The 25256-nt window shown below is 40.1% G+C and overlaps 1 protein-coding gene across 2 annotated transcripts in view; it reads left to right on the top strand.

Moving 5' to 3' along the window:
• Nucleotides 1-24664, top strand: part of CAT (catalase) — a 70570-nt gene extending 45906 nt beyond the window's left edge. For both annotated transcript variants that reach the window (XM_056527678.1, XM_056527679.1), the window contains 9 exons: nucleotides 917-1021; nucleotides 2476-2601; nucleotides 4517-4708; nucleotides 6024-6176; nucleotides 10228-10363; nucleotides 12973-13103; nucleotides 18670-18777; nucleotides 19182-19262; nucleotides 24249-24664. In XM_056527678.1, the coding sequence (XP_056383653.1) occupies nucleotides 917-1021; nucleotides 2476-2601; nucleotides 4517-4708; nucleotides 6024-6176; nucleotides 10228-10363; nucleotides 12973-13103; nucleotides 18670-18777; nucleotides 19182-19262; nucleotides 24249-24314 (1098 nt within the window). In that variant the 3' untranslated portion in view covers nucleotides 24315-24664. The remainder of the gene's footprint in view (nucleotides 1-916; nucleotides 1022-2475; nucleotides 2602-4516; nucleotides 4709-6023; nucleotides 6177-10227; nucleotides 10364-12972; nucleotides 13104-18669; nucleotides 18778-19181; nucleotides 19263-24248) is intronic.
• The last annotated feature ends 592 nt before the right edge of the window (nucleotides 24665-25256 follow it).

Raw genomic sequence — 25256 nt, 5'->3', positions numbered from 1 at the left:
GGGGAAAAGTCTATACAGATCAGCCAGGGCCCAAGGAGGTGACCAGTGACTCAGAGACCTTAAGGGCTTGCTGGGACTTGGGATATGGTCAATTTAATGCAGACCACGTTGACTTGACAAATGGTGACTGTGACTGACAATACTGAGACTGTGGTTACTTGTAGCTGCTTGTGGCTGCAGACTGGACTTGAGGCCTCCTATGACTCTGGACACTCTCTAGGACTCGTCTTGACCTCAGCAAAGACTTGTAAGGAAAGAGAGAGAAGCTCCACCCAGGGCTTATATGGGGGAGACTAGCAGGGAGCCCATAGGTCACCCCTGGGATCACCTGGTCACTGGTACCTCCTGGGTAACAATCACATGACAAGTCACATGGTAAACAGTCTTAAAGTGACAACACTTCCAGAAGACATTACATGGTATAATACATTAGAAACATATTTACATGGGGGACAGGTACAAGGGGGGCGCAGGGGACACTGTAGGGAGGCTGCCTGACAGGACAGCAAGGGTACGGGGTAATACCTCCCATACTGGGCCACAACAGAACAAATAAGATTTGTAGTCTTATAATGTAGTCAAGACAGAGCAACATATAAGACCCCCTCCTTACCCCCACCCCAACCTCAGGTTGACCACCACTGGTCTATGGTCTACATCCTGGTTGACTACATATTCCTGAAAACAGTCATGTGAGATTTGAGATGATCAAACCTGCTCTATTCCATTGTTCAGATCACTCTTGGTCCAGTTAGTATATTAGGAGATTTTGGGCTAGTATTAGTACCTCAACAGTAGATCATGGCCCATAGTTGGTTGTAGGCCATGGCATTGGAGTGCTACCACCTGGGTAATCTTATCTCGGGGGCTTATCATGAAGATTCTTTCCTCATCTTTACAATCTTTTCTCTTGTAGTTCCCATCACTTTCTCACGCTCAGAAGAGAAACCCTCAGACACACCGTAAGGACCCGAACATGCTATGGGATTTCTTGAGCCTGCGTCCTGAAACCCTTCACGAGGTACCAGATATGGCACATTGCTTATTGTCAGGTTTCCAGTTTGCAGGACTGGATGTTCTCAGTCACCCCTACACTGTCTTCAAGCTCTCATTATTGAAGCCTTGTGGTTTTTCGTGCAACTTTACATGTTACTACTTTGAATAGTGAGTAGTAAGTTTCCACCTGTAAGGGTCTATTCACACGGCAGAATTTATGCTTTCGAAATTTCACTTCAAATTGAAGCCCATAAACTTCTTTGAGATTCCATTCACACTTCCAATCGCACTTCTGAATTTCGGCTTGCAAAAATTCAAAAGTGGGAATGGGAGTGCAGAATCCCATAGAAATCTATGGGCTTTAATTTGAGGCGGAATGCCGCAAGAGGGAATTCTGCTGTGTGAATAGACCCTTAGGGTATGTTCAGACTACGGATTTGGAACGGAATCTCCGCTCACAAAATTCCATGAGCAGAGATTCCATCTGGTGGCTGCCGACTAAATACATTGCGACACTGTGCCGTCACCATTGACCGCTATGCAGTGCTTGTGGACTTCCGCGCAAAGAAAGAACATGTTCTTTCTCTGCACAGATTCATTGCAGTGGTGGAATTGTCCGCCGCTGAAATTCCGCAGTGTCAACGGGTCCACGGAAGACCCATTCACACTAATGTTAAGAGTTCACACCGCCGAATTCCGATGCGCAATTCAGCATGCAGAATTCCACGCTAAATACGTAGTGTAAAGAGTCCCTTAGAGCGCGGTTTTCTACTATTAAAGGGGTACTCGCGTGGAAAACTTTTTTTTTTTTTAAATCAACTGGTGCCAGAACGTTAAACAGATTTGTAAATCACTTCTATTAAAAAAAATCTTAATCCTTCCAGTACTTTTTAGGGGCTGTATACTAAAGAGAAATCCAAAAAAGAAATGCATTTCCTCTGATGTCATGACCACAGTGCTCTCTGCTGACCTCTGCTGTCCATTTTAGGAACTTTCCAGAGCAGGAGAAAATCCCCATAGCAAACATATGCTGCTCTGGACAGTTCCTAAAATGGACAGCAGAGGTCAGCAGAGAGCACTGTGGTCATGACATCAGAGGAAATGCATTTCTTTTTTGGATTTCTCTTTAGTATACAGCCCCTAAAAAGTACTGGAAGGATTGAGATTTTTTAATAGAAGTGATTTACAAATCTGTTTAACGTTCTGGCACTAGTTGATTTAAAAAAAAAAAGTTTTCCATGGGAGTACCCCTTTAAAAATAAACGGGTGAGTGCAAAAGAAAAAAAGCACTTGTGCTTTATTTTGAAGAGGTTTGCACAGTAGAAAGCTCTGCTGTCATGGACTATTGATACACACTTTTGTACCATTTGTAAATTACTCATAGAACATTACTTCCATACCAATACTCTGCCCTTTATAAAGTGACCAGCATGCCATCACTGACTTGGGTTTGTATACATGTCCACTCCATACCTGTAGGTCACCCACTTATTTTCGGACAAAGGGATTCCTGATGGATTTCGACACATGAATGGATATTCAAACCATGCTTTTAAACTGGTGAATTGCCGAGGGGAGGTTGTGTATGCAAAATTCAACTACCAGGTATGTGTCGGAGGCTCATATCATATATGCCATGAAATTCCTCCTGGGATTACTTACTACCTGACGTTTCGCCAAGGGGCTGGCTTCTTCCGGGGCGTGACGCCCCGGAAGAAGCCAGCTCCTTGGCGAAACGTCGGGTAGTAAGGGCCCACAATCCATTATTCCTCTAGCCACTTGGAATTTATATTGTGCTAAATTATGTTGTCTTGTCACTATTTATGTAATTTTTTACTTGTTGTGTGCACGTGCACTGTTACGATGTAAACCAATACTACCTCGATATATTGTGAGCCCTTACCTCTGTTCCAGTATTATACTGGTTTATTCTCTCTAATCCTGGTCTCAGGAACACCTCTCTTTTGTATTTTAAGCTATTTTATTGTTCATTAAGAAAGTCAAATTTTTGGTAATCCTATCAATGCTTTTCCTTGTTCCTCTACTATTAATGTTTGGCGTGGGATTTGTTACTTATTTAAGGGATTCATTGTGTGGTTATTGGGATTCTGTAATGCTAAATACCTTTGCACCTGATTTCCATAACACCCTCACATATTCCCTATACATTCTTCTATCTATCTATCTATCTCATATTTATTATTTATTTATCTATCTAGCGTCTATCTGTAATGTCTGCTCTGGTCATGCTGCACTCTGGTCAGCTTAGTGTTAATGTTGCTAGCCAATCAAAACCTAGGATGGATTATATCTAGTTTTCTCAGACCTTCTGTATGACTTAAAGGGGTATTCCGGGCAAAAACATCTTATCCCCTATTGAAAGGATAGGGGATAAGATGTCTGATTGCGGGGGGGTCCGCCGCTGGGACCCCCCGCAATCTCCCTGCAGCAGCCCACATTCTATACGTAGCTGCGTCTGAAGTTTCTGAAACAGCCGTGCTTCCGAGACGGGGAGGTGACGTCACACCACGTCCCCTCCATTAATTTCTATGAGAGGGGGGTAACGGCCACAACGCCTCCTCCCATAGACATGAATGGAGGGGGCGTGGCGTCACGTCACGTCCCTGTCTCAGATGCCCGGAGGTTTCCGAAACTTCAGATGCAACTACGCATAGAATGCGGGCTGCTGCAGGGAGATCGCAGGGGTCCCAGCGGCGGGCCCCCCACATCTTATCCCCTATCCTTTCGATAGGGGATAAGATGTTTTTTCCCGGAATACCCCTTTAAGCTTGTGAGGGTCCAGTGTGACACTTTTTGGTGTCTTTCCCCCACTTGTGGAATTCTCTATGTGTTTTTAAAAAAAAATTGTGGACCAGTCACAAATCCACAACATAATAAGTAGCCACAGTTGCAAATCTGCTGTTAAAGGGGTACTCCCGTGGAAAACTTTTTTTTTTTTAAATCAACCGGTGCCAGAAAGTTAAACAGATTTGTAAATTACTTCTATTAAAAAATCTTAATCCTTCCAGTACTTTTTAGGGGCTGTATACTACAGAAGAAATGCTTTTCTTTTTGGATTTCTCTTCTGTCACGACCACAGTGCTCTCTGCTGAGCTCTGCTGTCCATTTTAGGAACTGTCCAGAGCAGGGGAAAATCCTCATAGCAAACATAAGCTGCTCTGGACAGTTCCTAAAATGGACAGCAGAGGTCAGCAGAGAGCACTGTCGTTGTGACAGAAGAGAAATCCAAAAAGAAAAGCATTTCCTCTGTAGTATACAGCCCCTAAAAAGTACTGGAAGGATTAAGATGTTTAATAGAAGTAATTTACAAATCTGTTTAACTTTCTGGCACCAGTTGATTAAAAAAAATAATAATAATAATAAAGTTTTCCACGGGAGTACCCCTTTAAAATCCACAGTTGTCCTGTCCCATGTGAATTTAACCATAAGAGGCGTATGGGAACATGACTATTTAACACTTTTTATACTTTTTCACAATTACATCTTTTGTTCGCTTTAGACCAACCAGGGGGAGAAAACTCTGTCCAAAGAGGCTGTAAAGAAATTGGCGGCAACAAACCCTGACTATGCCATTAAAGATCTTGAAGAAGCAATATCTCGGGGGGACTTCCCTTCCTGGACATTGTCCATCCAGGTCATGACCTTAGAGCAAGCCAAGAAGTTGCCATATAATCCTTTCGATATCACAAAGGTGAGAAGAGTATTGAGCTGCGTATAGTACAAAATCCGGCTTCTTCTGTCTGTTTTGCACAATGGATTGGACACTTGAGGCGGAGGCGCCTGCTGACTTGTGGGCTAAACATGACTATGTTTGGGCCATTACCCGAATGTATCCGTTGTCTGTGCGTTGTATATGTTCAAGGGCCAGATGTAGTCACTATTTACCCATTAATATAAACCCATTTGATTGGACCTGAGGAAGAGGGTGTCCCGCCCCTTGAAACGCGTAGTCCGTCACCTCTTACTATATTTATTAAAGCGCACATTGGGGGGTATTTATCATTGGATATACACGTCTTTTCTTGTGTACTTTTGTCGCATTTCCTCTGAGACATTGCGATTTGCGACTTTGCATTGCGCCTTTGTCATTACGTCGTTTTCATGTTCCGACTGGATTTCAACTGTTAACAGCATTTTTTTTTTTGCAGTGGTTGGGAATTTACTAATTGCGCCTTTTATACTTTGTTGCAAAAACAGTTACTAATACCGCAATTTTGTCGCAAATCAAAGTAATTCTTAAACTGACATAAAAAAGTGTCATACCATCAGTTTTGGCTAGTAAACCCCAATAAACAGCAAAGTTATGATATAGCGTGCGACAAATTATAAATTTGGCACAAGTCTGTCGAAAACAACGCCAAAAAAAATAGGGTAAAAAAAAAACCACATAGAACAACCAGTTTTGATAAATACCCCCCCATTGTTTTTATTATTTACTTGTTTTTATTATTTACTTGTCCGCATCGGTTAATCCGAGAGACAAGAATCCGTGAAGTGAGCACCGCAATGAGGTTCCTTTCTTCCGCTTACACGGAATACCTTCAAACCCATTTGGTCTGCCAGGGACAGAATAGACAAATGTCACAAAACATGATGTGAATGGGGCCTAAAATAAAAAAAAATCAAGCACATTTGCAAATAGTTATCATTTAAAATGTCTACTCTTAGGTATCTCCATGATAACAGACTACACACAAACAATTCGTAGTCTGATCCTGCAGTCATATTGCCATTTATATTTGCTAAGTTATTGAATTCATTAGAGATAGAAGAGAGTGTGAGCAGAAGATCAGACTACACAGAGCTTATACGTAGTCTGTTACCATGGAAACACATAGGTCCCTATAGGAGCTGTGGACACAAAGTAATAAAGTACTTTATTTTCCATTTATGATGCATTGAAAGGGGTTCGGTTGTGATATCTGATGTCTGGGGGGCAGACACTTTGTAAGAATAAAGCTTTAACTACTAAGCCCAATGTAGTAACTTTACGGTATCCCTTACAGGTTTGGTACCACGAGGAGTTCCCTGAAATACCAGTGGGGAAGTTTACATTAAACAGGAACCCTGTCAACTACTTTGCTGAAGTGGAGCAGATCGCCTTCTCACCACATAACCTGGTACCCGGAATAGAGCCCAGTCCTGACAAGATTTTGCATGTAAGAAACTGTTTCCTGTATTCATAGCGGTATAATAATGTGGTACCTAAAATTTACTCTCAGCATTCTGGGAATTACTAGAATTTATAGGTTGAGCAGCTGACAATATAGCAGGGTCCGAGGTGAGAGGTAAGAGCGGCCATTGTGTTACTGCTTCCTAAAAAGGTGAGAGGCATAGAGTAATTATTGTGTTACTACACCCCCCCCCCCCCTGAAAAGGTGGGAGGCATAGAACGGCCATTGTGTTACTGCTTCCTAAAAAGGTGAGAGGCATAGAGTAATTATTGTGTTACTACCCTCCGAAAAGGTGGGAGGCATAGAGTGGTTATTGTGTTACTACACCCCCCCCCCCCCTGAAAAGGTGGGAGGCATAGAGCGGCCATTGTGTTACTGCACCCAAAAAAGGTGAGAGGCATGGAGCGATTATTGTGTTACTGCCCCCTGAAAAGAAGAGAGGCATAGAGCGATTATTGTGTTACTACCCTCCGAAAAGGTGGGAGGCATAGAGTGGTTATTGTGTTACTGCCCCCTGAAGAGGTGAGAAGCATAGCAGAGCGATTATTGTGTTTCTGCCCCCTAAAAATCATTTAAAAAAAGAAAATGGCAGCAGCACACTTGGTCAACAAAATGGAGGCTCTTGGCGCACTTTTTGATCAAAACGTTTCCCCCCCTCCACCACGCGGAGGTGGCCTCATATTGGATGGGACCCTAACACCTCCGCTGAGCATGCGGCCTCTGACTGGGTGACATGTTGGTTCCACTATCAATCCAAACCCCCTCCTGTGAAATAGGGGAGGGGATGCACGGCTACAGAGGGAGCCACTCCCCCCAAATTGCACAGAAAAACAAAAACCCAGGTGCTGGCTACATTTTTGTTTTTATAGAGTGATCATTGTGTTACTGCTCCCTAAAAAGGTGAGAGGCATAGAGTGGCCATTGTGTTACTGCTCCCTAAAAAGGTGAGAGGCATAGAGCGGTCATTGTGTTACGGCCCTCCGAAAAGATGAGAGGCATAGAGTGATCATTGTGTTACTGCTCCCTAAAAAGGTGAGAGGCATAGAGCGGTCATTGTGTTACGGCCCTCCAAAAAGATGAGGCATAGAGCGATTATTGTGTTACTGCCCCCTAAAAAGTGTAGAGGCATAGAGTGATCATCGTGTTACTGCTCTCTAAAAGGGTGAGAGGCATAGAGCTGTCATTGTGTTACTGCTCCCTAAAAGGGTGAGAGGCATAGAGCGATCGTGTTACTCCCCCCAAAAAGGTGAGAGGCATAGAGCGGTCATTGTGTTACGGCCCTCTGAAAAGATGAGAGGCATGGAGCGATTATTGTGTTACTGCTCCCTAAAAAGGTGAGAGGCATAGAGCTGTCATTGTGTTACTGCTCCCTAAAAGGGTGGGAGGCATAGAGCGGTCATTGTGTTACTGCTCCCTAAAAGGGTGAGAGGCATAGAGCGGTCATTGTGTTACTGCCCCCTAAAAAGGTGGGTGGCATAGAGCGGCCATTGTGTTACTGCCCCCTAAAAAGGTGGGTGGCATAGAGCAGCCATTGTGTTACTGCCCCCTAAAAAGGTGGGTGGCATAGAGCGGCCATTGTGTTACGGCCCCCTAAAAAGGTGGGTGGCATAGAGCAGCCATTGTGTTACTGCCCCCTAAAAAGGTGGGTGGCAAAGAGCAGCCATTGTGTTACTGACCCCTAAAAAGGTGGGTGGCATAGAGCGGTCATTGTGTTACTGACCCCTAAAAAGGTGGGTGGCATAGAGCAGCCATTGTGTTACTGACCCCTAAAAAGGTGGGTGGCATAGAGCGGTCATTGTGTTACGGCCCCTGAAAAGAGGCAGAATCTGAATGATGCAGCATGAAAGACATACTGAGCGCGAAGGATATGGAGGGAAGACTCAGCAAGTAACATGAAGACTATATACAGCTGAGGAGCCAGTAGAAATAGACTGGTGCATTATACTGGGCCCGTCAAGTAGGCCGCACCCTGTTAAGGCCCAACAAGAAGCTCAGGGACCCCAATGAAAGCTCTATAACAGAGGTGCCATGTACCAATAATAACTCACTTGTCTTCTTAAATGGCCGAGGGTCCTTGAGACCCTCTCAGGTACTGGGCCCCAAGGACCCACTATAGCTAAACCTCTACCATTCAACCAGTCCCGCCAATATTATGTGTATGACCAACTTAAAATCACAGAGCTTGTATGGGCCCTCCTTAAAAATAAAGTCTACATGGGGTGATAAGTATGAGCCCCATTACTTTCAATTGCTTTTAACTAGTGACTATGTTTGGGTCATTTTCCAAGCTTCATGGGGGAGATTTATCAAAATCTGTGCAGAGGAAAAGTTGCCCAGTTGCCCATAGCAACCAATCAGATAACTGCTTTCACTTTGCAGAGGCCTTATTAAAAATGAAAGAAGCGATCTGATTGGTTGCTATGGGCAACTGCACAACTCTTCCTCTACACAGGTTTTGATAAATCTCCCCCCATGTCTCAGACTGTATATATGGAAAATTTCCAGTTTTGGAACAAACTGTTCCGAACGCGGGAGCTCGTGAAGTCATGCCCCGCCCCTCAATGCAAGTCTTTGGGAGGGGGCGTGACGACTGTCACGCCCCCTCCCATAGACTTGCATTGAGAGAGCGGGGCATGATGTCACGAGGGGGCGGGGCTATGACGTCACGAGCTCCCAGCTCCAGCGTTCGGAACAGTTTTTTTCCAAATGCTAAGCTGCAGAGTACCCCTTTAAGAATAATGGGGTTGGGGCCTCACCCTTGCACAGATACGTTGGCAGGCCACAAATATAATGTGAACCTTCCCTAAGGGTACGTTCACACGAGTGGATTTTCACAGCGTATTTAGCTGCGGATCCGCTGGTGAAGGCCCCGCTCTATGCTGTCTTTACATGTGCCTGCTGGTAGCGGCAATATGACGCGACGAGCAGACACACTGCAGCGATGTGCACGGCGTACTCGCACATCACGGCAGCTTTCCCTGCTCTGAGCTAGGCAGAGAGCTCCCGCGATGTGCGATTATACTGCGACTCGCACATGGCAGTGTGTCTGCTCATAGCCGCGTATTGCCGCTACCAGCAGGCACATGTAAAGACAGCATAGAGCGGGGCCTTCACCAGCGGATCTGCAGCGTAAAATCCGCTGTAAATCCACGCGTGTGAACGTACCCTTAGAGTACGTACACATGTGCATATTTTGCTGCAGATTTTCCGCAACTGATTTTGCTACCCATCGACTTCAATAGGTCGCAAAAACCACAGCGGAAACTCTGTAGCAAAATACACAGCAAAACATGCACATGTGAACATACCCTTAGTCTGTATTAATCAGAATTTAAATTATATTTTTTTTTTAACTATTAAAAGGGTACTTCACTGGCCAGCATTCGGAACGGAATGTTCCGAACGCTGTTTTTTTTTTTTTGCGCTGAGGGGGTCTGCCACGCCCCTCGTGACCTCCCGGCAACGCCCCCTCAATGCAAATCTATTGAATTGCATTGAGGGGGCGGGGCCGTGACGTCACGAGGGACGCGACCGACCCCCGCGGCGCTAAAACAGCATTCGAAACATTTAGTTCCGAAACCCTGGCCAGTGGAGTACCCTTTTAAAGGGGTATTCCAGGAAAAAACTTTTTTTTATATATCAACTGGTTAAACAGATTTGTAAATGACTTATATTAAAAAATCTTAATCCTTTCAGTACTTATGAGCTTCTGAAGTTAAGGTTGTTCTTTTCTGTCTAAGTAATCTCTGATGACACGTGTCTCGGGAAACGCCCAGTATAAAAGCAAATTCCCATAGCAAACCTCTTCTAAACTGGGCGGTTCCCGAGACACGTGTCATCAGAGAGGACTTAGACAGAAAAGAACAACCTAAACTTCAGAAGCTCATAAGTACTGAAAGGATTAGGATTTTTTAATAGAAGTAATTTACAAATCTGTTTAACGTTCTGGAGCCAGTTGATATATATAAAAAAAATGTTTTCCTGGATAACCCCTTTAACTATTTAATTTCTATTTATTCATTTTAATCCTTTTAAGGGGCGCATGTTTGCCTATGCAGATGCTCAGCGGTATCGGCTGGGAGTGAATTTCACTCAGATTCCAGTAAACGCCCCCAAGTGTATGGCAGCAAACGTAGAGAGAGACGGGTTAATGGCGATGGGTGACAACCAAGGTAAGTGGTGCTTAAAAATTGTTACATGGAGAGGGTTAACTTTGCTCTTGGGAATTGTTGGCCCGCCCACCATCAGACATCATGCAGGGGCTTATCCTTGCAATAAACTCTTTACAGAAGCACTGCAGGAATTTTTTATTTATTTTTGCTTATACAGTGCCACATAGGCTATTATTAGAGAATAATGTGAAGGTTCCTGTGTATGCCTTGTGCTTACCTGTTTTAGCTGATGTGGCAGGCATGGGATTTCAGTCATGTTTATTGCACACAGAATCACAATAATGATTTCCTAATGCTGCCTACATTTCCCATAAATCCTATGGAGCGGGCGGGGAGCCTGGTGATCATCTGGTGATCCAATGACCTGGCTAGAGTCCAGCAGCTGGGACTCACAAGAGGGTTTGGGGTCAGTTCACATTATGTGCATTTTTTTTTTTTTTTTTTTTTTTTTTTTAAAAGAGGGGTGGACCTATAATCCCAACTGAGGTGTTTTATGAAGATTTGAAGTCTTCATGCTTTGTTTACATGTTACGTTTTTTGTTAGCCCTTTTTTTTTGTACCCTGTGTTTACCATGTTTTTGCTGTGACTTGGTGCATATTTATTGCCATCTGTGCATTTGCAGTAAAATTTTGTTTTTTTTAATGTAGTTTAGGAAAAATCACATCAAAAACGTAGAAAAAAACAGAATAAAACAAAGCCTCAGGGAGGTGTACATATCCTGATCCCCTAGAGGTAGCAGCAGCAGTATACAGATAGAGTTGGAGGGAGGTGGATAACTACAATATATCCTGATTTAAAGGGGTTATCCAGGAAAAAAAAATTTTTATATACCACATGGCTCCAGAAAGTTAAACAGATTTGTAAATTACTTCTATTAAAAAATCTTAATCCTTTCAGTACTTATGAGCTTCTGAACTTAAGGTTGTTCTTTTCTGTCTAAGTGCTCTCTGATGACACCTGTCTCGGGAAACGCCCAGTTTAGAAGAGGTTTGCTATGGGGATTTGCTTCTAAACTGGGCGGTTCCCGAGACACGTGTCATCAGAGAGCATTTAGACAGAAAAGAACAACCTTAACTTCAGAAGCTCATAAGTACTGAAAGGATTAAGATTTTTTAATAGTAATTGTAGTAATTTACAAATCTGTTTATCTTTCTGGAGCCAGTTGATATATATAAAAAAGTTTTTTCCTGGAATACCCCTTTAATAGAGATAGTAGCAGTATACAGATAGAGTTGGAGAAAGGTGGATAACTACAATATATCCTGATTTAATAGAGATAGTAGCAGTATACAGATAGAGCTGGAGAGAGATGGATAACTACAATATCTCCTGATTTAATAGAAATCGAGCTGAAGAGAGATGGATAACTACAATATATCCTGATTTAATAGAGATAGTAGCAGTATACAGATAGAGCTGGAGAAAGGTGGATAACTACAATATATCCCGATTTAATAGAGATAGTAGCAGTATACAGATAGAGCTGAAGGGAAGGTGTATAACTACTATATGGGGGACATTTATCAAAACCTGTCCAGAGGAAAAGTTGCTGAGTTGCCCATAGCAACCAATCAGATCGCTTCTTTCATTTTTGAAAAGGCCTCTGAAGAATGAAAGAAGTGATCTGATTGGTTGCTATGGGCAACTCAGCAACTTTTAATCATGGCAGGTTTTGATAAATCTCCCCATATATCCTGATGTCATAGAGATAGCAGCAGTATACAGGTAGAGCTGGGGGGAGGTGTATAACTACTATATATCCTGATGTCATAGAGATAACAGCAGTATACAGATAGAGCTGGAGGGAGGTGTATAACTACTATATATCCTGATGTCATAGAGATAGCAGCAGTATACAGGTAGAGCTGGAGGGGAAGTGTAAAACTATTATATATCCTGGATTCCATAGAGATAGTAGCAGTATACAGAAATAAATGCCAAGGGAGGTGTATAATCAAACTACTGTACTATATATCCTGATTCCATAGAGGTATCAGCAGCAGTATACAGACAGAGCTGGAGGGGAGGTGTATAACTACTATATATCCTGATTCCATAGAGATAGCAGCAGTATACAGACAGAGCTGGCAGGGGTCTAAGAGCTAGCAGAAGCGATCTGATAGGGAATTATGTCACTTCCACTGACATGTTAAACACTGTGATATTCTATGGGTCCGACGTGTGATCACATTACCCAGTTACAGTTATCAAACACATGGATGCAGGACTGTAGGACTAGTGATGGTGAGTGTGCATAATCTGGGCAAAATAAAGTGCTTTAAGAGAAACCATGCCCATATGTTCTCTAGGGACCAAGGTGGAGGGGGGGGGGCTGTTTGAGAACCCCATTATTGAGAGTTGATGAAAGGTCCTGGCTTGTCCATGCATTAGATTGAAAATATGATGTTATAAATAACCTATATCAGTGGTCTTCAACCTGCGGACCTCCAGATGTTGCAAAACTACAACTCCCAGCATGCCCGGACAGCCAACGGCTGTCCGGGCATGCTGGGAGTTGTAGTTTTGCAACATCTGGAGGTCCGCAGGTTGAAGACCACTGACCTATATGATTCATTCTAATGCTGAATAAATCTCATTTTCCTCTTAGGAAATGCTCCAAATTATTATCCAAACAGTTTCGGAGGTCCCCAAGACAAACGTGAGTTCGTGGAAACCCCATTCTGTATATACGGGGATGTGGACAGACACAATGATTCAAAGGAAGATAATGTGTCTCAGGTAAATGTATCCCCTATGTATGTGATCAGCGGAGTCTCTCCATTCCTGCTACTAAGCCTGGTCACAAAGTATTGTAGGCCTAATAGTGTTATAGGAACGAGGTTTAAAGGGGTATTCCAGGAAAAAACATAATTTTTTTTATTTTTTTTAATGAACTGGCTCCAGAAAGTTAGACAGATTTGTAAATTACTTCTATTAAAAAATCTTAATCCTTCCAATAATTATCTGCTGCTGAAGTTGAGTTGTTCTTTTCTGTCTGGCAACAGTGCTCCCTGCTGACATCTCTGTTTGTCTCGGGAACTGCACAGAGTAGAAGAGGTTTGCTATGGGGATTTGCTTCTACTCTGGACAGTTCCCGAGACAGGTGTCATCAGAGAGCACTTAGACAGAAAAGAACAACTCAACTTCAGCAGCTCATAAGTACTGAAAGGATTAAGATTTTTTTAATAGAAGTAATTTACAAATCTTGTAGTGAGAAACAGCGTTCGGCAAAGCCAACCGTGCAGCCTGATATTCGCTCTTGATGGAACAGGTATGTATGTATGTCGCTGCTTGTGGGGTGCTCAGCCAGGACAGAGTCATGAGTCAAACATTTGAGAGAGCATAGAAAATAAGCGGCACTCACCACAGACAGCTAGCGACAACTTCTTTATTTCTTAGGCGTGCAGTAAAACATGCAGGTGCAGGGAGACAAGGACGCCGGGGAATCCGGCTGACTGGTCACAGCCGTATCGTGCTTCCGCACTTCGTCAGACCATCTCATCCACTGGGAGCTCACCAGGTAAATACCTGCCGGGCTCCACCACCCATGGGCGGTCATTTCTGTTACATATAAGTGCAAGAGCAAAAATACAAAAACGTAGAAAACGTATAAAAACATTTAAAAACAGAAACTTAGCCGAGATTCGTATCACTGCACTAAGGACAGGATTAAAGAAATATACTTAGATCTAGGTTATCGTTCAAGCCGAGGTCTCCTTGTGCGTTCGTGCGCATTATCCATCGGGCCTCGGCTTGAACTTGCGCCTGTCTGAACCGTCTATACTATCAATTCTTTCAATCCCAAAGAATTTTAATGATTTTGGGTCCCCTGCATGCATATTAATTACATGATCGATCACTCTTGGTGATCCTTTCCTCGATTTAATCGAGTAAAGATGTTCCCGAAATCTGTGGTGCATTGGTCTGGTAGTGCTACTGACGTAAAATCGTCCGCAATCGCACACCAGGCCATACACCACAAATTTCGAGGAAAGGATCACCAAGAGTGATCGATCATGTAATTAATATGCATGCAGGGGACCCAAAATCATTAAAATTCTTTGGGATTGAAAGAATTGATAGTACAGACGGTTCAGACAGGCGCAAGTTGCTAGTTCAAGCCGAGGCCCGATGGATAATGCGCACGAACGCACAAGGAGACCTCGGCTTGAACCATAAACTTGATCTAAGTATATTTCTTTAATCCTGTCCTTGGCGCAGTAATACGAATCTCGGCTAAGTTTCTGTTTTTATACGTTTTTTACGTTTTTGTATTTTTGCACTTGTATGTAACAGAAATGACCTCCCATGGGTGGAGCCCGGCAGGTATTTACCTGGTGAGCTCCCAGTGGATGAGATGGTCTGACGAAGTGCGGAAGCACGATACGGCTGTGACCAGTCAGCCGGATTCCCCGGCGTCCTTGTCTCCCTGCACCTGCATGTTTTACTGCACGCCTAAGAAATAAAGAAGTTGTCGCTAGCTGTTTGTGGTGAGTGCTGCTTATTTTCCATGCTCTCTCAAATGTTTAATTTACAAATCTGTTTAACTTTCTGGAGCCAGTTGATTTTATATATATATATATATATATATATATATATATATAAAAGTTTTTTTCCTGGATAACCCCCTTAAAGGGGTACTCTGGTGGATAGCAATGTTTTTTTTTTTATTAACTGGTGCCATAAAGTGAAACGGATTTGTAAATTCCATATCCAAGAACGAATGCCAGCGGTAAAGTCACTTCTCCTTTATTTGAAAAATCCAGGTAAAACAACAGACAATGGACGAACTCAGGTACATCAATGGCAAAGTAGAACTCAGGAACTGCTCTGCATGATGCGTTTCAGGTCATGTGACCTTTCCTCCGATGCATGATTGGTAGTGGAGAGGTGTGCGAATATACAGGGCCGGAATGAGCAGGTGCACAAATTGCACAGGGGAGGTTTAACCCCATACTTGCTGGGCCTATTCCACCTGTCCACTAAAATCATACCCAAAAATGACATTAGAACAATATACTTGTGAAATACCAAACATGTGATGAAAAAACATATGAGAAAAACATTCAATAATGTAAAGTAATGTCTGATCTGAGATTGATTGATTTTAAGGAATAAATCCAAAAAACTTCCCTATTGTGAAGAATTTTTACACGGTCACCTCCCCTAACAGAAAGGTCGACAATCTCTAATCCATGGGATTGTCCCCAGAGTGCACTGTTTTGAAGTGTTTAGACACATTGGAAACATTAAAGGGGTACTCCCGTGGAAAACTTTTTTTTTTTTTTTTTAATCAACTGGTGCCAGAAAGTTAAACAGATTTGTAAATCACTTCTATTAAAAAATCTTAATCCTTCCAGTACTTTTTAGGGGCTGTATACTACAGACAAATCCAAAAAAGAAATGCATTTCCTGTGATGTCCTGACCACAGTGCTCTCTGCTGACCTCTGCTGTCCATTTTAGGAACTGTCCAGAACAGGAGAAAATCCCTATAGCAAACATATGCTACTCTGGACAGTTCCTAAAATGGACAGCAGAGGTCAGCAGAGAGCACTGTGGTCGTGACATCAGAGGAAATGCATTTCTTTTTTTTTGGATTTCTCTTTAGTATACAGCCCCTAAAAAGTACTGGAAGGATTAAGATTTTTTAATAGAAGTGATTTACAAATCTGTTTCACTTTCTGGCACCAGTTGACTTAAAAAAAATGTTTTCCACGGGAGTACCCCTTTAAAGGGGTACTCCGCTGCTCAGCATATGGAACAAATTGTTTCGAATGCTGGAACCAGCGCCGGGAGCTCGTGATGTAATAGCCCCGCCCCCTCAATGCAAGTCTATGGGAGGGTGCGTGACGGCTTGTGTTTGGCTCTATTTAGAGACAAAGGCTGATAGCCTCTACAGCGTAGGCGATTACAGACCACCTCAGACTCAACTTCATACCTACTTTCAGTCGAGCAATTTCTCCGTGCGCGAGTCATTTCCCCCATAGGAACGGCAAATAACGTGTGTTTGGGATGGTACGACTCAGAGCAGAGAATAGTGTTGCCCGAGGTAGGTTTTCTGTATTTGGTAGTGTGACTATGGTCCTGTTATGCCTGCGGATAAATGTCCAGAAAGGGAGTACAGTAGTCCCTCAATTACAATATTAATCGGTTCCAGGACAACCATTGTATGTTGAAACCATTGTATGCTGAGACCAGAACTCTATGGAAACCTGGTAATTGGTTCTGAAGCCACCAAAATGTCATCCAAAAATTTGGAAAAAGTGAGAATTAAAGAAAAATAAGTTTATATCTGATATAGATGAAGCAAATCCTTACATATAAAAGTAATAAAGATCTGCTGGGAGCTGTAAATTACTGTCTATTTCAGTGGTTCCCAATCAGGGTGGCTCCAGCTGTTGCAAAACTACAACTCCCAGCATGCCCGGACAGCCTTCGGCAAAAGCTGGAGGCACCCTCGTACTTACACTTCCGTAATACAGGTAAAGAGTACAGAACATGTAATACCTCCCTGTACTGTAGGGGGCGCTACCAGACACCAGTCAGTGCATACACTTCAGTAATACAGGTAAAGAGTAGTACAGAACATATAATACCTCCCTGTACTGTAGGGGGCGCTACCAGACACCTGTCAGTGCATACACTTCAGTAATACAGGTAAAGAGTAGTACAGAGCATGTAATACCTCCCTGTACTGTAGGGGGCACTACCAGACACCAGTCAGTGCATACACTTCAGTAATACAGGTAAAGAGTACAGAACATGTAATACCTCCCTGTACTGTAGGGGGCACTACCAGACACCAGTCAGTGCATACGCTTCAGTAATACAGGTAAAGAGTAGTACAGAACATGTAATACCTCCCTGTACTGTAGGGGGCACTACCAGACACCAGTCAGTGCATGCACTTTAGAAATACAGGGGTTTTACCAGTGAATGCCTATTCTGATTGTTCGGTTCTTCCAGCCATTTACATGTTTCGCAGATTCCATAGCATTGTATGTTGAGTCTGGTTTCAAGTTACAATGATCCAGAACAGACCATTGTATGTTGAAACTATTGTATGTTGAGGCCATTATAAGTTGAGGGATCACTGTAGTAGACTTGTGACATGAAAACATAAATGTAAATGATGATTTTAGTGGACAGGTAGAATAGGCCCAGCAAGTATGGGGTTAAACCTCCCCTGTGCAATTTGTGCACCTGCTCATTCCGGCCCTGTATATTCGCACCTCTCCACTACCAATCATGCATCTGAGGAGAGGTCACATGACCTGAAACGCGTCATGCAGAGCAGTTCCTGAGTTCTGCTTTGCCATTGATGTACCTGAGTTCGTCCATTGTCTGTTGTTTTACCTGGATTTTTCAAATAAAGGAGAAGTGACTTTACCGCTGGCATTCGTTCTTGGATATCTACTGTTTGAGGCTTCTTGTCCTTGCGGAGGGCTGCGGTGAGCGGGCTACCACTGTATTCGTAAGATTTGTAAATTACTTCTATTTAAAAATCTTAACCCTTCCAGTACTTAGCTGCTGTATGCTCTACAGGAAGTTAGTTTCTTTTTTTTATTTATTTCCTTTCTGTCTGACCACAGTGCTCTCTGCTGACACCTCTGTCCATGTCAGGAACTGTCCAGAGCAGGAGAGGTTTGCTATGGGGATTGGTTCCTGGTCTGGACAGTTCCTGACATGGACAGAGGTGTCAGCAGAGCACTGTGGTCAGACAGAAAGGAAATTCAAAAAGAAAATAACTTCCTCTGGGGCATACAGCAGCTGATAAGTACTGAAAGGATTAAGATTTTTAAATGGAAATAATTTACAAATCTGTTTAATTTTCTGGCAGCAGTTCATTTAAAAAAAAAAAAAAAAAATGAGAGTACCCCTTTAAGACCTGGAAGGCAGGTCCTACCCAATACTGAAGGGGTTTGGGTGATCTCAGCATTATGTGAGTAGAGCAGTGTTTCCCAACCAGGGTGCCTCCAGCTGTTGGCGTTGGCTGTCCGGGCATGCTGGGAGTTGTAGTTTTGCAACAGCTGGAGGCACCCTGGTTGGGAAACATTGGAGTAGGGCAGTGGTCTTCAACCTGCGGACCTCCAGGTGTTGCAAAACTACAACTCTCAGCATGCCCGGACAGCCGTTGGCTGTCCGGACATGCTGGGAGTTGTAGTTTTGCAACATCTGGAGGTCCGCAGGTTGAAGACCACTGGAGTAGGGTGTCCTCATAAACGGGCTACCTCCGTCATGTGCTGCTGACTATTCCTGTGCAGTTCCGCTCCCATAAGTCTGCTGTTCCGCCTCTCTTCCCAGGTTAGAAGATTCTATCGCGAGGAGCTGACGGAAGACGAGCGACAGAGGCTTTGTGAGAACATCGCGGAAAGTCTGTGTCAAGCCCAACTTTTCATTCAGAAGAGAGCGGTAAGCTGTAAAGCATGGGGGTGAGGCAGAGGAGCAATCTCTGATGAGACATACACCTCCACAAGATCCCAGAGAAGGGATCACTAACACCTCATAATTTCACCACTATCATAAAATGGAACCTTTATTTTTGTCTATTAACATGTAATCAGTATTTGAATATATATATATATATATATATATATATATATATATATATATATATATATATATACATATACCCCATCACTGTAATAGTATTCCCAAAAGTACACTATGTTGTGTTTATAAAACTATACCCACATAGCCCCCGACATGTTTCGCTCAAGACAACTTCATCAGAGGTCTGGGCTAATGGTCCTCAAATCCCAAGCTCCCATAGAACTGTGGTGGTAACAGGCTTCCATGTCATTTGGATTTCCTAGGTAAAGAACTTCACAGAAGTGCATCCTGACTATGGGTACAGAGTGATGGCCGAACTGGATAAACTGGGAGCAGCCAAGCAGGTGATATAGACCACCAGGGGAAATGGAGGAAAGACAAGATACTTGGTTATATATACATAGAGGACAATATACTTGGTTATATATACACAGAGGACAATATACTTGGTTATATACATAGAGGACAATATACTTGGTTATATATACATAGAGGACAATATACTCCGTTATATACATAGAGGACAATATACTTGGTTATATATGCATAGAGGACAATATACTTGGTTATATATACAGAGAGGACAATATACTTGGTTATATCTACATAGAGGACAATATACTCCGTTATATACATAGAGGACAATATACTTGGTTATATATGCATAGAGGACAATATACTTGGTTATATACATAGAGGACAATATACTTGGTTATATATACATAGAGGACAATATACTTGGTTATATATACATAGAGGACAATATACTTGGTTATATATACATAGAGGACAATATACTTGGTTATATATACATGGAGGACAATATACTCGGTTATATACATAGAGGACAATATACTTGGTTATATATACATAGAGGACAATATACTTGGTTATATATACATAGAGGACAATATACTTGGTTATATATACATAGAGGACAATATACTTGGTTATATATACATAGAGGACAATATACTTGGTTATATATACATAGAGGACAATATACTTGGTTATATATACATAGAGGACAATATACTTGGTTATATATACATAGAGGACAATATACTTGGTTATATATACAGAGAGGACAATATACTTGGTTATATATACAGAGAGGACAATATACTTGGTTATATATACATAGAGGACAATATACTTGGTTATATATACAGAGAGGACAATATACTTGTTATATATACATAGAGGACAATATACTTGGTTATATACATAGAGGACAATATACTTGGTTATATACATAGAGGACAATATACTTGGTTATATATACAGAGAGGACAATATACTTGGTTATATACAGAGAGGACAATATACTTGGTTATATATACATAGAGGACAATATACTTGGTTATATATACATAGAGGACAATATACTTGGTTATATATACATAGAGGACAATATACTTGGTTATATATACATAGAGGACAATATACTCGGTTATATATACATAGAGGACAATATACTCGGTTATATATACATAGAGGACAATATACTTGGTTATATATACATAGAGGACAATATACTTGGTTATGTATACATAGAGGACAATATACTTGTTATATATACATAGAGGACAATATACTTGGTTATATATACATAGAGGACAATATACTTGGTTATATATACAGAGAGGACAATATACTTGGTTATATATACATAGAGGACAATATACTCGGTTATATATACATGGAGGACAATATACTCGGTTATATACATAGAGGACAATATACTTGGTTATATATACATAGAGGACAATATACTTGGTTATATATACATAGAGGACAATATACTTGGTTATATATACATAGAGGACAATATACTTGGTTATATATACAGAGAGGACAATATACTTGGTTATATATACATAGAGGACAATATACTTGGTTATATATACATAGAGGACAATATACTTGGTTATATATACATAGAGGACAATATACTTGGTTATATATACATAGAGGACAATATACTCGGTTATATACATAGAGCACAATATACTCGGTTATATATACAGAGAGGACAATATACTTGGTTATATATACATAGAGGACAATATACTTGGTTATATATACACAGAGGACAATATACTTGGTTATATACATAGAGGACAATATACTTGGTTATATACATAGAGGACAATATACATGGTTATATATACATAGAGGACAATATACTCGGTTATATACATTGGACAATATACTTGGTTATATATACATAGAGGACAATATACTTGGTTATATATACATAGAGGACAATATACTTGGTTATATACATAGAGGACAATATACTTGGTTATATACATAGAGGACAATATACTTGGTTATATACATAGAGGACAATATACTTGGTTATATACATAGAGGACAATATACTTGGTTATATACATAGAGGACAATATACTCGGTTATATACATAGAGGACAATATACTTGGTTATATATACAGAGAGGACAATATACTTGTTATATATACATAGAGGACAATATACTTGGTTATATATACAGAGAGGACAATATACTTGTTATATATACATAGAGGACAATATACTTGGTTATATATACATAGAGGACAATATACTTGGTTATATACATAGAGGACAATATACTTGGTTATATATACATAGAGGACAATATACTCGGTTATATACATAGAGCACAATATACTTGGTTATATATACAGAGAGGACAATATACTCGGTTATATACATAGAGGACAATATACTCGGTTATATACATAGAGGACAATATACTCGGTTATATATACATAGAGGACAATATACTCGGTTATATACATAGAGGATAATATACTTGGTTACATACATAGAGGACAATATACTCGGTTATATACATAGAGGACAATATACTTGGTTATATATACAGAGAGGACAATATACTTGGTTATATATACAGAGAGGACAATATACTCGGTTATATACATAGAGGACAATATACTCGGTTATATACATAGAGGACAATATACTCGGTTATATATACAGAGAGGACAATATACTCGGTTATATATACATAGAGGACAATATACTTGGTTATATACATAGAGGACAATATACTCGGTTATATACATAGAGGACAATATACTTGGTTATATATACAGAAAGGACAATATACTTGTTATATATACATAGAGGACAATATACTTGGTTATATATACATAGAGGACAATATACTTGGTTATATATACATAGAGGACAATATACTTGGTTATATATACAGAGAGGACAATATACTTGGTTATATATACATAGAGGACAATATACTTGGTTATATATACATGGAGGACAATATACTCGGTTATATACATAGAGGACAATATACTTGGTTATATATACAGAGAGGACAATATACTCGGTTATATACATAGAGGACAATATACTCGGTTATATACATAGAGGACAATATACTCGGTTATATACATAGAGGACAATATATTCGGTTATATATACAGAGAGGACAATATACTCGGTTATATATACATAGAGGACAATATACTCGGTTATATATACATAGAGGACAATATACTTGGTTATATATACAGAGAGGACAATATACTTGGTTATATATACAGAGCGGACAATATACTTGGTTATATACATAGAGGACAATATACTTGGTTATATACATAGAGGACAATATACTTGGTTATATATACAGAGAGGACAATATACTTGTTATATATACATAGAGGACAATATACTTTGTATATATAACCAAGTATATTGTCCTCTATGTATATATAACCAAGTATATTGTCCTCTATGTATATATAACAAGTATATTGTCCTCTCTGTATATATAACCAAGTATATTGTCCTCTATGTATATATAACCGAGAGGACAATATACTTGTTATGTATACATAGAGGACAATATACTTGTTATATATACATAGAGGACAATATACTTGGTTATATATACATAGAGGACAATATACTTGGTTATATATACAGAGAGGACAATATACTTGTTATATATACATAGAGGACAATATACTTGGTTATATATACATAGAGGACAATATACTTGGTTATATATACATAGAGGACAATATACTTGGTTATATACATAGAGGACAATATACTTGGTTATATACAGAGAGGACAATATACTTGGTTATATACATAGAGGACAATATACTCGGTTATATATACATAGAGGACAATATACTCGGTTATATATACATAGAGGGCAATATACTTGGTTATATATACATAGAGGACAATATACTTGTTATATATACATAGAGGACAATATACTTGGTTATATATACATAGAGGACAATATACTTGTTTATATATACATAGAGGACAATATACTTGGTTATATACATAGAGGACAATATACTTGGTTATATACATAGAGGACAATATAATCGGTTATATACATAGAGGACAATATACTTGGTTATATATACATAGAGGACAATATAATTGGTTATATATACATAGAGGACAATATACTTGGTTATATATACATAGAGGACAATATACTTGGTTATATATACAGAGAGGACAATATACTTGGTTATATACATAGAGGACAATATACTTGGTTATATATACATAGAGGACAATATAATTGGTTATATATACATAGAGGACAATATACTTGGTTATATATACATAGAGGACAATATACTTGGTTATATATACAGAGAGGACAATATACTTGGTTATATACATAGAGGACAATATACTTGGTTATATATACATAGAGGACAATATACTTGGTTATATATACATAGAGGACAATATAATTGGTTATATATACATAGAGGACAATATACTTGGTTATATACATAGAGGACAATATACTTGGTTATATATACATAGAGGACAATATAATTGGTTATATATACATAGAGGACAATATACTTGGTTATATATACATAGAGGACAATACACTTGGTTATATACATAAAGGACAATATACTTGGTTATATATACATAGAGGACAATATACTTGGTTATATACATATAGGGTCAGACAAGACATTTTTCCATTGTAAGAATATTTTCTAGACCAGTGGTCTTCAACCTGCGGACCTCCAGATGTTGCAAAACTACAACTCCCAGCATGCCCGGACAGCCAACGGCTGTCCGGGCATGCTGGGAGTTGTAGTTTTTGCAACATCTGGAGGTCCGCAGGTTGAAGACCACTGTTCTAGACTTTACAATTCTATAGTAAATGTCATATTGTTGTGTATATATGGAGACCGTATCCCATTAGGCTCCTCTGCTGCTCTGTTTGTATTATTTCTCATTTATTGCCAGACATCTAACTTTTCTCTGTTGTTTTTAGGAACAAGCACCACAAGTACCACAAGAACATCAGGCCCCTATATTACAGAAGGTGAACCTACACTAAGCTGTATCCCCGTCCACCATATTGTTCTCCCATAGGATTAGACCACTGATATTCTTGTTTATTTGGACTTTAATCCGCTCCCAACACACGATGTTCTGGAGATGACACGTTCTGTATGTCCTGTGGGTGTAAAATTATCTGGATGTGAAAGGGTTACACCAGAAGTGAGGTTTATAACAAGTCCATTCATTTGGTCTTCTGAGGGGGTCTCCTAAATAATTCCTAAATCGGGCCTCTGTGGACCATCCATGAAACCGGAGTTATAATAGGATTGACCACTAGGTGTCAGTGTTATAAAGATGTATTGGAAGAAATTGTCCCAAAAATCTAATTACAGGGGTATTCCACAAAAAAACTTTTATATATACATATATATATAGAATGTGTATATATATATATATATATATATATATATATATATATATATATATATGCACACACACACATATATATATATATATATATAAATATATATATATATATATATATAAATATAAATATATATACACACACACATATATCTCAACTGGCTCCAGAAAGTTAAACAAATTAGTAAATTACTTCTATTAAAAAAAATCTTAATCCTGCTAGTACTTATCAGCTGCTGAAGTTGAGTTGTTCTCTCCTGTCTAACCACAGTGCTCTCTGCTGACATCTCTGTTTGTATCGGGAACTGCACAGAGTAGCAGCAAATCTCCATAGCAAACCTCTCCTGCTCTGGACAGTTCCTGAGACAGACAGAGGTGTCAGCAGAGAACACTGTGGTCAGACAGAAAAAGGACAACTCAACTTCAGCAGCTGATAAGTAATGGAAGAATTAAGATTTTTTTTTTTATAGAAGTCATTTACAAATCCCTGGAGCTAGTTAATATGAAAAAAAAAAAAAAAAAAAAAATAAGTTTTTTTCATGGAATACCCCTTTAAATCTATTGAAATGATCAG

The sequence above is a fragment of the Hyla sarda genome, chromosome 6 (assembly GCF_029499605.1).
Source record: "Hyla sarda isolate aHylSar1 chromosome 6, aHylSar1.hap1, whole genome shotgun sequence".
Lineage (NCBI taxonomy): Eukaryota > Metazoa > Chordata > Amphibia > Anura > Hylidae > Hyla > Hyla sarda.
The sequence above is the reverse complement of the archived record's forward strand: the minus strand, read 5'-3'. Positions and strand labels throughout refer to the sequence as shown.